We start from the raw sequence: 13,726 nt of genomic DNA, 5'->3' as shown, positions 1-13,726 counted from the left end.
GGAGCCTGTGCTCCGCAACGGGAGAGACCACAACAGTGAGAGGCCCGCGTACTGCAAAAAAAAACACAAATATATCATGCTGTACACCTTAAGGAGGCAGGGCTACAACTACAAGACAGACACGGCCCAACAATCAGGGAGTTTACCTTCCAGTGAGAATCCCAGAGAGAAGTCACGTAACAGGGGCGGGGCGGGGACGCAGCCCTTAGCTCGCGGCTGTTAGCGCGAGACCCTGAGCGCCGCGGTTAGAGGCCCCGCCCCACCAACAGTCAACCTCGCAGTGGTCCTCGTGGCAGAGAGTGCGGTAAGAGACGGGTCACAGCCTTCTCCCCGGGGCCCTCCAGGCCTTCTGGCCTCGGGGCCTGTGGGTGAGCTGGGCGCCCAGCGACAGGCTGAAGGCTGTGTCCTGCAGAGCTCACGCCCTCTCCATGGCCGCCCACTGGCTGGGCCCAGGCCTTGAAGCTGCAGTGAACCTCTCCCCCATCCCCGCCTCTGCGACCCTAATGGCAGCAGCAGTTCTACATGGCTCGCAGTCTGCGTGACCTGGCCCTGCTGTTTGGGCGGCCTGAGGAGCCTGAGGGCCAGTTGGGTCCTTGGGCGCCTGGCTCCCTCAGTGATGATGGCTGGGCAGGGTCTGGGGACCTGGCCCTGAGGGTGCCGCCAGCTGAGATCTGCCTCTTCAGCCGGGCCTGGGCACTGGTGGTAAGACCCATACTGGGTGCTGCACCAACGCTCCCGGCAGGGTAACTGACCTCCGCAGGGACCCCCTCCTCTTAGCCAGGACCTGGACCTCAGAGAGTAAAAGTTGAGCCTTTGGGACCTTGCCCTTTCTGGTTAGAACAGAGAATAACATTTGTTTTGGTGGAGGTTTACAGGAACAACGTGACCTGACCTCAGGAACAAAGGATCTGACACCAAAGAAGTTTGCAACAACTAACCACAGCCCTCCCTCACCTTTCCTATAAAAGGGCTTTGCTGAAAGCTTGAGGGGAGTTCAGAGTTTTGAGTGCACGAGCCACCTGTCTCCTTGCACGGCCCTGCAATAAACCTTCCTCTGCTCCAAACTCTGACGTTTTAGTATTGTTTGGCCTCACTATGCGTTGGGCACACAGATTTCCCTACAGTAACAGACACAGGGAGGGCAGGTTAACAGAACCTGGGGGCTGATTAGCCGGGGGTCAGGGGACATGGAGGAGTCCACGATGACTGTCAAGCTTTCAGGCCTGGTTAACTGAAGAGCCAGGGAACTAGCATCAGGAAGAGGTGATGTAGGGAGGAGATGTGGGCAGGAATATGTAGAGTTCAGTTTGGGTCATGCTGAAACTGATGGAATTTCTTTGGTTGTCCCCTTATCAGTGAGGACCCACAGGATTTGTAGGAGGAGGACAAAGCCAGGGCCAGAGAGTTGGTGGGTTCAGGCTAGGCCTGAGGACAGCCAGGAGCCACAGGGCTTTGCACCGTACCCCAAAGGCACGTGGCCAAGGGCCCCGGTCAGGAGTCAGGCAGCCTGTGTCCTGGCCGGAGTACAAACACATACTAACCCTCCACCCTGGGCAAGTTGTTCACTCCTCTGAGTTCTTGGCATCTGCTAAATGCAGATGAAAATGCGCTCCTTGAATATTTCAGAGGGTGGCTGTGAAGAATCTGGAAGAAATTTAGAAATTGTATAAGGCTATATAAATAAAAGGGGTCAAGTCCAAGGCCTTCTATGGGAAAGCTGAGGTTTATGGTGACTTGCCCAGGGCCAAACAATGGTTACCAGGTGCCATCAAGCTCTGGTGCCTCTGCCCCTCTATGATACCCCAGTCCCTCTGGGTACTTGCTGGTGGCACTTTCTGTGGAACACTGAGCCTCTCTTGGGGCCATCCCAGAAGACAAGACCCTCAGACTCCAATCCTGCCTCAGACACAAACAAGCCTTTTACCCACTTGGCCCGGATCAAGGTCACCCTCTGCAAGATATGTTCCCGCCCAGCTGGGAGGCAGAGCAGAAACCCACAGCCACCAGGACAACCCAGGCCCTACGGAGCCACATAGGCTGGGTTGTCATCTGGGAGACGAGAGATGTCCAGCTCTGAGTAGGTGCTCCAAGAAGGTTTATTAGTATCCACATCGGGGAGCCCCAGGCTCTTGCCGAGAACAAGGGGCTGAAAGCATCCAGTCGGGGAAGCAAGGCCACCACAGGCTGACAGGTCTGGCACCCATGGAGATGGTGATGCTTCTGCTTCAAGCACAGCCAACTCACCCCTCTCTGCCCTTTAAGTCTCCTTGTAAAGAGGTAGGGCTGTCCTTTCCACGAAGAAATGAGGTCCCTGGTGGTTTCTTAACTTGTCTGACATCTCCCAGCCCCCAGAAACCTTGACACAGGCCCTCTGTCTGCTCCCCCAACCTCGGCCAGCATCAGCACCCACATGTTCAGCACAGGGAGCCCCCCCTCGCCCTGGCAGCCCCCGCTCGCTCCTAGAACCTGCCAGCTAAAGTCTGGAGCGGACAAATTCTATCAGGTGCTCCAACTGCTCCTCCAGGTGCTGCTCATCTCCGTGGTTCTCAATGACCCAATCGAAGGCCCCGACGTTGTCCAGGCCACATTCTGACTCAGCATCATCCACCCCTGCAGAGGAGGTATGGCGAGGTCAGGCCCCATCCCTCCTGACGAACACCAGGCATCGGGCATTGTGGCCTGCTGACCCCACATGGAGCCACCCTCTCTTGCACTCCCCTCGGTCCCTCCGGAACCAAGCTCCACTTACCCCAAAGGGCACTTCCCCACCCCATGAAACACCAGGATAGCAGGTTCAGCAGTCCACAGCCACCTGAGCCCCCCAGAGGGTCCCGCCGACTTAAGTCTTCACTTGTCACTGCCATCTCAAACCACAGACAACCCAAATGGCCATTTCGTTTTCATTTTATGTGAAGCTGGTCGTGTCCATTTCTATCCCTGTATCTCTGATTCAGTTCTCATGGAAGGCAGAGTGTGCCATTCTCACCTGACAATGAGAATGGTAGTAAGAGCATCTACCTGGTGGGTTTGCTGCTACTATAAAGTGAGATAATGTTTAAAGGGCTTAGCGTGGGCCTGGCCAGAGTGAGTGCCCAGGAGGTGAGCAGCCATTAGGAAGGGTCGTACCCACTGATCTGAACTTCCCCAAGTCACAATGACCTAGGGCAGGGAAGACATATGAGCTATGCCTCTGAATGGCCACAGTGTAGGTCCTGGGCTGGCACCACTAAGTCTGCCTAGTAGAGCTTCCTCTCCCCCCTCCCCCTACTCTGTTAATCAAACAGGAGTGAAGTTTGTCAGGCCTACCCTCTGACCCACTGTCAGTCCCCCCACCAGGCTGGAAAGCAAAGGTGAAGGACCAGGGAAATGGGTCCCAGCCAGACCTCCAGAAGCCCACTGGCCTGGAGAAGGCAGCCCAGGTAAGGAAGGATACCAGGCCAAGGTCACGGGGCAACCTTCATCCCCAAGGATACCATCTTCTACCCGACTCCACTTTTTAATCTGGAGGTGCTCCTGAGGCCCAGGCCTCAGACTCCTTTTTATAATCCCCTGCTCACTCCCCACAGCCTGCCAGGGAGACAGCGGAAGACCAGACCGAGATCCCAGGAGTGGGTGGCCTGGTCTACAGGTGGGGCAGCTGGCCTGCGTGCAGAGCCTTGGGGCAGAGGTTGTGAGCAGCTCACCTGGTGTGAACACCCAGCCCCGCTGCTGTCGGCTCTGCTCTGTGGCCACCACGCGGACCGTCTGCGTCACAGCCCCATAGGCCTCCCGAAACCACTGGATGTCAGACACCCTCCGTGTGTCACTCACCAGCTGCAGGGAAAGGACACAAACAAGTGCCCAACAGGACATGGTGCAGGGAGCAACAAGACAAGGCAAGGGGGTAAGGGAGAAAGAGGAGAAGACCCAGACCCAGTCCAAATGAACAGGAGCATGGACTACAAAACCCAGGAAAGTGTAGCCCCATTCCCTATTATTACCCAGCCAGCTGGGACGGACATCCCCTCCTCCCTCCAGGCAGCCCTTCCTGACTGCTGCACTCCACAGCCCGACATGCCCACACTGTACTCTACGGTCATGTTGGTCATCGCTGAGCTGAAGAAGAGACCTCAAGCTTTGAAGTCAGATCAGCCAATCCAATGCACTCATTTTACAGATGAGCAAACTGGTGCCAGAAACAAAGATACCCTAATCGGTCCCTGCCCCCAGCGCCTTTTAAAACGTAAATGTGATTCCCGTCAGCCCCTTGCCCTAAATGTCTCAAAGGCTTCCCATAATTCTAATACAATCCAAAGCTCTCACCCCAATTTACAAGGACCTATAAGATCTGGCACCTACTTCCCATCATTTTCCCTTCATGCATTCTGCTGCAGCCAACTGACAACCTTGCTGTTTCTTAAACATACCAACCGGGTCTCCTCCTCAGGGCCTTTGCACATCCTACTCCCTCTGCCGAGATAATCATGAGGGAGGCTCCCTTGCTTCATGGAGGTTTCTGCTCAAATATCACCTCCTCGGAGAGGCTGTCCCTACCATCCTGGCTCCCTTCCTGTCCCTTTCAATTCTTATATGCTTTTTATTTTTCTCTGAGCACTAAGTATTCATGAAACCGTCACTATTTATCTGTTTGTGTGTTTATTGCCTGATCTGCACTCTGTAGAGTCAGCTCCATGAGGGGAAGAACTGTGTCTGCATTCACTGCTCTATTCCTGGCCCTTAGCACCGTCTGACACATAAGGAGCACTCAGGAGCACATGGTCAATGAACGAATGAATAAGCTAATAAAGAGGTCAGCTGTTTTTGTCCATGCTGCGGACATGTTCATTCACCCAGCTCTTAAACAAGTACTATGTCAAACACCTACTGTGTGCCGGGCACTGTGCTAGGCACTGGGGATAGAGTGGTGAGCACAACAGACCTGGTGCTTGCCCTCAGGAAGCTCACTGTCTGGTGGGAGAGACAGACTCTAAAGATGCAGCTTCACTAATTACCAGGTAATCACAGCGCATATCAACAAGCATCTCTACCTTACCACTCTGAAACTGAACTCCTGATTTTGTCCCCAAACCTGTTCCTCCACACCGTCCCTGTCTCAGAATATCACAACTCCATCTGTCTAGCTACTCAGAACAAAACCCTTGGATTTGTCTCCTGTCCTTCCACCCCAGAGCCATCATATCGGGAAATCCTATTGGTTCTATCCTCAAAATCTGTGCAGAATCCGCCCCTTCTCTCCACTCCACCACCACCCCAAGCCGAGCCACGGCCATTTTGCTGTCTTGTGGAAAGATCCTCTGCCTGGCCTCTCTGCTTCCATTCTTGCCCTCCCGCAGCAGCCAGGGAGAGCTTTCTATAAACCTTAGAGCAGACCATGCCTCTCCTCTGCTCCAAACCCTCCAGTGAGTCCCCATCTCACTCAGAGAAACCCCAGGCTCTTCCAGAGAATCTGCAATGATCTGACCTCACCTCCTGCCACTCACGCTTCACCCACAAAAGCCCATCTGGGTCACTCCCTTACTTCCTTCAGGTCCCGCTCAAACGTCATCACATCAGTGAGACCTTCCTGATACCTTTAATAAAGCAGCAACCCAGCCCTCCTCAGAGTCCTGGCCTGCTTTATTTTGTCCCTTAGTATTTATCTCCACCTGACATATTCTGTATTTTATTAGGGCCTAACTCCCTCTGCCCCCAGCTTAATGTAAGTACCCTGAGAGCAGGGACTTCATCAGATTTTCACATGATGTATCCCCAAATCACCTGGAACCAGTCCTGCTACAAGAAGATACTACTGGGGGCTTCCCTGGGGGCACAGTGGTTGAGAGTCTGCCTGGCGATGCAGGGGACACGGGTTCATGCACCGGTCCGGGAAGATCCCACACTGGGCCCGTGAGCAATGGCCGCTGAGCCTGCGCGTCCGGAGCCTGTGCTCCACAACAGGAGAGGCCACAACAGTGAGAGGCCCGCGTACCGCAAAAAAAAAAATAAGATACTACTGGCTGCCAGAATGAATGAGGAAGGAAAAGGGTAAGGTGCTATGGGAGCACCTGACCAGGAGCGCCAGTTAAGACCTGGGCATCAGGGAAGTCTTCCCTGTAGAGGTGCCATGGGAGCTGAGCTGGAGCTAACCAGGTGAAGAGGGATAGAAAGGGCAGTCCGGGCAGGTAGAAGGACACGGGCAGAGGCCTTGATTCCAGAAGGGGTTTGATTTATTTGAGGAACAGAGAGAAGGCCAATGTTGCTGCGGCTTAAGGAGTAAGGAGGCTAAAAGGGCAGCAGGAGCCAATCGTTCAAAGCCCAGAAGTTCACGTTACAGATTTTGATTCTGTCCTTCAAAACAGTGGGACAAAGGGTTCTAAACAGGACTTGGTTGATGTTTTTAAAAGGTCACTCTGGCTGCTGTGTGATGAATGGATCACAAGGAACAAGAGCCGAAGCAGGCACCAGTGTGAGGGCTGCTACGACTGTCCAGGTGAGAGACAGTGGGGGCTTGGACCAGGGGCTGGCCATAGTGAGAGAGAAATGGACACATGTGAGATATGTCTGGGGAGAGGCAGAGGGCTGGGGAAAACAGATTTTCCTAATGCTGCCATAGAGCCCACTTACCCAGACGGGTTGGGAGACGCCCTCCACGATCTTCCTGCAGAAGAAGCCTGGGTCGGCCTGGCGCTTCTCCTCCCCCCAGCGGATCATGTCCCTCCGAAAGGGCTCCTTGTAGGTGCTGGCATCCAGGAGTCTCTGGAAGTCTAAGCCGTGCTCCTGCCCAAAGCACATTCTGTTTATGCCACCACCCTCTCAACCTCACTTAGGTCTTCCCTAAAACAGAGGGAGGGCCACCCCTCCCCTCACGTGCCCTCCCTGAGGACTGCCGCAAGGACTCGTGAGGTTGCTGCCAGGCCAGAGGCCTGCAGGGGAAAGGGCCCTAGAAACTAAGAACTCCCAAACACTGGCAGATGGAAGAAACGTCTTGGGATAATCCAGAGATTGTTTCAGTTTGTCTTTAAATGTGTGATGTGGTTTTCTCTTTTGCAACAGTTTTACCTTCCCAATTATTTCTGGCTTAAACTAAACCTGAAATTAGTTTACCTCCCTTGGGCGCAGGCTTAGTCTTCAACTAAAGTGGGAAATCTGAAAACATCACATTCTGTGTCCTTCCACACCCCCTCTGGCATCGTTTGTCCCCATCCCAAAGCCCAGGAGACTTGGCTTCCCTGTCTCTCTCCCCTTCCCCTCACCCCCTTCCCCATCCCCAAATTCCGGCCACCCTTGCTGCATCAGCATCACTACATTTGGCTCTGAGCGCTCCTGGACCCCTGGAGCAGGAGGGGCTATTCTGACTACCCTAGGGAACCCCTTCCAGACCCAGCCTTCCCTTCTCCAGGGACACTGACGAGCAGGAGGGGCCATCCAGAGGGTCCCAGGATGGGAGGGGGTCTGAAAAACATCACTCAGTTCAGGTTTCAGCTCCCCTGGCATTCACTGCAGCAAGACCCTCTCCCGAAAGACTCAGTTTCTTCACGTACAAACTGAAGGGGCCGTGACCCAGCAAGTCAAATCACCTACCTGCACCCTATTCCAAGGTGGGGCCAGCAGCCATCTCCCATTTATAAACTATAAACTAGTTTGCCATGTACTTTTTTTTTTTGGCTGCTTTTTCTAGTTGCGGCGAGCGGGGGCTTCTCTTCGTTGCGGTGCACGGGCTCTAGGCGCACGGGCTTCAGTAGTTGTGGCACGTGAGCTCAGCAGTTGTGGCTCATGGGCTCTAGAGCACAGGCTCAATAGCTGTGGTGCACGGGCTTAGTTGCTCCGCGGCATGTGGGATCTTCCCGGACCAGGACTCGAACCCGTGTCTCCTGCATTGGCAGGCAGATTCTGCCAGTGGTAGGGTAGGGAAGCCCTACCATGTACTTTTTACCACAGGGGAAGATTAGCCACCAGGAGCATTATGGTCTGCTTGTCAATTATATTCCCCATTGCAACTTAAAAAATCAATGCATTAACATTTCATTTTGAATTTGTTTTCAAATGGGAGTAATGGATGAAGTAGTGCTGGACTTAAAAACAGCGGGCACAGGCTGGCCTATCCGTCTCCTACTGGGGTTTTAGAAATGCAAACTCCTGCCCACTCACCCTACCCCACCCTCCAGCCTGGCTCACTGGTCTGGAGTGGGGCCTAATTTGGGAAGTTTGGAAGCAGATCAGTGGTTTTCAAACTGCTCCTCTGAGCCCTGGGGTTTGGAGGTGCCCAAGCCCCACTGGGGAAGGCTGAGTGCCTCCACTCCACTCAGAGTCGCTCCCAGTCTATCTACTGGACACAAGGAATTTCTGCATCCAATTTCACTTGGGAAAGATTCCCACTAAAAAAAAAAAAAAAAAAAAAAAAAATTGAAAACCACTGAATGTTATTCCCAGGATCCCCCAGGCTGCCATGCTACGAATGGGTCTGTTTAGGTGGTGGGAGAAGACCCAATGGTACAGGAGAATGCTTCCCATGGAGATGGGGCCGTCATATGGAAGGAGGGGACAAATTCATTTTGTGTGGACCCAGAAGTTCACTCTCAGGCCAACTGACCAAGGGGCCATGAGCACAGGTCCCTGGAAGGGTGCACCTAGAGGTCAAGGACAGAAATGTAAGCGAAGATCAGGCTCTTCATTGTGTGGGGAGCTAATCCCACCCTCCAGGCTCCCTTTCTGAAGTCTAAGATCCTGAGAGTTCCTATTTATTTTTTGCAGTCCTATTTTTTTTTAATCTACATGGTTCAAAATTCAAAAGATAAACATCGTTTACAGTGAAAAATCTCTCTCCCTCCTCTGTTCCCCAGCCATGTAGGTCCCTTCCCTGGAGGCAGCCAATGGTCCAGTCTCTTATGTATCCTGCCCAGGCTTTTACACATCCCAAGCACCTAGAACGGTGCTGAATGCACCCCATAAATATTTGTTGAATGGCTAAGTATATGAGCAAATATATTTACAATTTTCCCCATTTTTATACAAATGCAGCATTCTCTATACACTGTTCTACATCTTGCTTTTGTCATGTGATTAAATTTCTAAGGGGAGAATTCCAAGGGTTGTTGCAGGCCAGCTTTAATGGGGGAAGTGGGGGTGATGTGTGTCATATTTTTTGAATAAGGGGACAGACCCTTACCAATAACATGGCATCATAGCTGCCAACTCGCGTCTACAGCCTTTTCTGGACACACTTTCCTGAACACGCTCTAGGGAGGTGGCCTGAAGTGAGTAAGGCCGATGGGAAAGAAACTTAAACAGAAAATGCCCCCAAAAGGTCCACTTATAGAAAGCGGAGAGCCGTCTGCCACCCTGCCAAAAGGAGCCAGAGAGATGCTGCTAGTGACTCAAGCAACAGCACAGCAACCAAAGCTCAGGAGCTGGCTTCTTCCAACCCACCAGATGCCACAGAACCACCACCTACCTGAGCATACTGCTTCTTGAGTGGACCAGAGAGCCGGAGGACAGCACACACGTCAGCTCCAAGTCTGTGAGACAGGGAGATCCGAACCCCGTTAACCTAAAGCTTCCAGGCCCCAGAAGAGTGAAGCCCCATTTCTGCTACTGGCATCTATATAACTTTGTCAGGTCTCAACTTCCCTGATTTCCTCATCTGTAAAATGGGGATAACAGTTTCTTTTCTGTCTCCCACAGGACTATTATGAAACCCGAATGTGAAAGAGCCCTGAAACTAACAGGGAAAACAAATAAAAGCATAATTATAGTGTGAACATCCTAGCAATATTCTGGCTGGATTCAGTTACTGCTGGGCCCCTGAACTAGTTCTCTCACAGCCAGGGGTATCTCAGTCTCAACTGACTTGGTCACCACACATAAATAACTCATTCATTCAGTTGTTCAATTTGCTCAGCCAACCATTTGTTGGGTTCTATATTTGGATCCAGGTGATACGAATGTGAATAAGATACATGATTTCTGCCCTGACCTTGAGATGCTTACAGATTCACTTAAACACTGACATGGTGAGATAGATGTTCTTATTTCCATGTTTCAGATGAGGAAACTGAGGTTGAGTGAGGAAAACTGACTCACCCAAAGCACCGTTGCAAGTAACAAAGCCAATATGGGTAAAATAAATATAAAAGCCAACATTTAATTCCTATGCCTTTACTAAATGCCAAGAATTGTTCCAAGCCCTTCATGTGCGTTATCTCATTTAATCCTTACAATCACCCTATTATTATCTCCATCTCACAGATGACAAAACTTTCTCATGAGAAACTTGTACAGGCTTCCCTAGTGGCGCAGTGGTTAAGAATCCACCTGCCAATACAGGGGACACCTGGTCCGGGAAGATCCCACATGCCCTGGAGCAACTAAGCCCCGTGCGCCACAACTACTGAGCCTGTGCTCTAGAGCCCACATGCCACAACTACTGAGCCCACGTGCCACAACTACTGAAGCCCACGCACCTAGAGCCCGTGCTCTGCAACCAGAGAAGCCACCACAATGAGAAGCCCGCGCACCGCAACGAAGAGTAACCCCCGCTCGCCACAACTAGAGAAAGCCCGTGCGCAGCAACAAAGACCCAACACAGCCAAAAATAAATAAATAAATTTATTTATTTTTAAAAAAAGAAAAGAAACTTGAACAAGATCACACTCGAATAAGTGGTTGAGTCAGGATTTGAATCCCAGCAGTCTAATTCCAGAGCCTGTGCTTCTGATCGCGAATTGATTTATGTGTTGGGTGGTAAGAAGAAATGTTACTTAGGAAAAGGTGGTGGATACTTAGTGGTGAAAGATTAGGGCAGCAAATTCTGCCCTGGGCTTTTCCGCAACCTCTTAGAACCCCCATGGTGTCCCCAAGCAGCCTCCTGTTACCCTCACCACACTGGCCTTCAAGAGGAGGGGAGCCCCACTCCACGTTCTCAGGCTTCTGTGCTCTCCTAGCCCAACAAAAATGCTCCCACACAGAACATCTTGCTTTGGGAGAAAACCTGAGCAAAAGGTATTATTAGGAGAAGCAGTGAGGTAAAGCAAAAGGAACCCATTCCTTGGAGCTAGGCTAAAGCTGAATTTGAGTTCTGGATCTACTGATTACTTTGTGTTTCTGGCAAGTTTGGGTTTGGGTTTTTGTTTGTTTGTTTTTAACTTTTCAGAGTCTCAGTTTCTTCATCTGTGAAATGGAGATACTGATTAATAATACCACGCAGTACCTAACAACACTATGTGACACACAATAAAGGCTCAGTAAACCGCAGCGATTAGGTGGTGTGTTGGGCAAGGATTCGTCTTTGAAGTCTGATACAACTGAGGTGTGGTCTGAGGCAAATCTTTTATCTGTGACTCAGTTTCCTTTTCTGCAACCATCACCTCGCAACACTGTCTGGAGGATTAAGAATGATGTATAAAAACGTGCCTTGGTAGTAACTGTTACTAATGCTTCCTGGAGAGACCTACAGCTTACAGTCTTCGGAGAGGTGGCCGCCTGGTTCTTTGAGGCGGGCGTGTGCAGACTGCTGTTTTACGTGACGGTGACAGTCCTTCACTTCTCGCCGCCCAGCGCTCCTTCTGCCCTGCAACCCGAGGACCTCAACTCCAAAGCTCACTCCATCACACCCCAACATACCCCTCGTGTCACGTGATTCGGGGTCGCCCCGGTCCTCCCCCTTCCCCGCCCCGCGGACACCTGCTCTGCAGCGCCTCGGTCACGAAGTCCTTCCCGGATTTCCTCTTCCCGCTGAACAGCAGCACCAGCCGCGGCGCGCCTCCCAGCGGGGCCATGGGGCCGCCACCCTTTGAGATCCCTAAAACTGACACTTTTCCCTATCCCTTAAATCAGGCCACCTGGCCCAGAATGGAGGCGGCCACTCGGTGGAGTGGCAACAAGGAGGGGTTCCGCCCCCGTCTTCTTCATGGCCGTGGAGAGGACTGTCAGCCCGCACACGTGCTTCCGTGACTTTAAATTAAAGCCTGCACAAATGGATTATGGAGAGAAAGAAGGTTACTTCCTAGGGCAGCCTTCTAGCCTATACAAGCTCCCCTACCAGAACTCATTTGGAACCGTCCAACCCGCCCAGACTCTGACGTCACGGTCCCGCCTTCTTAGCCGACACGCGTGACACGTTGGGGGGCGGGAATTGGACGCAACTATTTTCCTCCGAGGGGGGGCTGACGTCTTAAAATTTCCTAAGTGAACCTCACATTGCCTTCCACACAACCCTACAAACATGAAAAAAAAAGAATAAACGTGTTCATGTTGAGAAAGTTTTCAAAACTACCTGTTTATCTGTGCATTTTAATGCATGTGCTAAAGCAAATCCGTATATGCCCCACAGGGAAAATAGGTCTTTCTGGATATGAAATGAGGCGAGGACTCGAGGGGTGTGTCTGGTGACGTCATGCTGGGGAGGAGCTTAGACAAACGCGTTACTTTATCGTTAAACGGGTTTTATAATCGGAGAGGCCGCTACAGTTCGACCCTTTAAGCCCAGCGAAAAGATTCACATCGCTCTTCTAGCCGCAGCCTCCTTTCCAAAGGTTTTCTGAAGCGAGAGAGCTTGGAATGACATCAATAGAATAGGTTTAAAAGGGGCTTTGAAGCCACCCCTGGACGAGATTACCTAGTTGGGTTTTTTGGGGGTTTTGTTTTTTGTTTGTTTGTTTGTTTGTTGAGATTACCTAGTTTTATCTGGGGTCTAGCTCTCAGCCAGGAGTTCAAGGGGCAAAAATAAGTGGTGGTGATCTGCCCCTTTCTTGAATTCCCACTTCTGCCCACAGCAGCTGACAGCTAGTTCCAGTTAAGTAAGTGGAGTCATCTTTAGCTATGACCCGCTGCCCTGTATCTCTCTGAGCTTGTCAAAACAGAGCCTGCAAGCCATTACTGCCTCCATTTTACAAGCTATCATATCAAGATAACTGAGGTTTTCTTTGGGAAAAACCATTAATTCTCTGAATATTGAAAAGATGGCACAGGAGAAGCTAAGGAAATTAGAATGGTCAATGGTCAGGTGCACAAAGAATGGACTTCGGGAAGGTCTTTTTTCTTGTAACTCAGAAAGCACTGTACATATCCATGCGCTTAGAAGGCAGCATGGAGTTGTAATCCCGGCTCTGACACTTCGCAGGGATGTAGCCACCTCACAGGGTTACAATAAGAAGGAAATGAAGAAAAAAATGATAAAGTACAATAAAAATGCTTTGTATATTCTCAAGTGTCATCCAAATATGGAGTTATTTATTCTGAGCATTGTGTGATTTCAAAGTTTATACTCCAACACAGGATCAGATTTCCCAGCTCACCTTCAACAAGCGTTTATTTGGGACTCCACTGAAAGCACCAATCCCACCTCTGCCAGCAGAGACTAGAAAGGATTAACTGCACTCACCCTCCTGCTTTCCTGAGTCATCACTAAGAAGTCAGAACTCCAGAGTCTCTTCCCTCACCTGACCAAACTACACCCCACCCCTTCCCCACACCCCTCCTAGAATAAAGACCCCTGGAATTCCCAGTGATCAGAAAACATCCCCCACACCCCAGCCTCTTCTCAGTAGCTCTCTCCTGCTCCCTGCCTCAACTGACCCTCACTGTCCCCTATTACCCTCCCAGGGGAGGACTCTTATTCTCCCCCAGCCCTCAGACCTCAGCATACATAAACGTGGTGTCTGTCGTCTCCCTCTCGCCCCATTTCAGCTTCCAGACCATCCCTCCTCTGCTTCTTGGAAAACTCTGGCTTCTCTAAGACTCATACCACCTG

At 51.3% G+C, this 13,726-nt stretch overlaps 1 protein-coding gene across 2 annotated transcripts; it reads right to left on the bottom strand.

Moving 5' to 3' along the window:
- Nucleotides 1–2,072: 2,072 nt before the first annotated feature.
- Nucleotides 2,073–11,913, bottom strand: PMVK (phosphomevalonate kinase). 2 transcript variants are annotated; one of them, XM_029229117.1, is made up of 5 exons: nt 11,659–11,913; nt 9,431–9,494; nt 6,604–6,756; nt 3,684–3,813; nt 2,073–2,610 (listed from the first exon to the last, which is right to left on the bottom strand). In XM_029229117.1, exons 1-5 carry the CDS (start codon nt 11,751–11,753, stop codon nt 2,474–2,476), a joined length of 579 nt encoding a protein of 192 aa, XP_029084950.1. In that variant the 5' UTR covers nt 11,754–11,913; the 3' UTR covers nt 2,073–2,473. The 2 variants fall into 2 exon arrangements, with proteins under 2 accessions (XP_029084950.1, XP_029084951.1); XM_029229118.1 differs by lacking the exons at nt 9,431–9,494; nt 11,659–11,913 and adding an exon at nt 7,561–7,583 and having other exon boundaries at nt 2,086–2,610.
- Between the last annotated feature and the right edge of the window lie 1,813 nt (nt 11,914–13,726).

Source organism: Monodon monoceros, unplaced genomic scaffold, assembly GCF_005190385.1.
Source record: "Monodon monoceros isolate NGI ecotype Baffin Bay Population unplaced genomic scaffold, NGI_Narwhal_1 Super_Scaffold_18, whole genome shotgun sequence".
Classification (NCBI taxonomy): Eukaryota; Metazoa; Chordata; class Mammalia; order Artiodactyla; family Monodontidae; genus Monodon; species Monodon monoceros.
The sequence above is the reverse complement of the archived record's forward strand: the minus strand, read 5'-3'. Positions and strand labels throughout refer to the sequence as shown.

Coding starts and splice junctions, on each gene's coding strand:
- PMVK (XM_029229117.1), bottom strand. CDS start 11,753: ATGGCCCCGCTGGGAGGCGCGCCGCGGCTGGTGCTGCTGTTCAGCGGG. Junction 6,757..9,430: donor TCAAGAAGCAGTATGCTCAG/GTAGGTGGTGGT, acceptor TGCTTTGGGCAG/GAGCACGGCTTAGACTTCCA. Junction 2,611..3,683: donor GGGCTGGGTGTTCACACCAG/GTGAGCTGCTCA, acceptor CCTCCTCTGCAG/GGGTGGATGATGCTGAGTCA.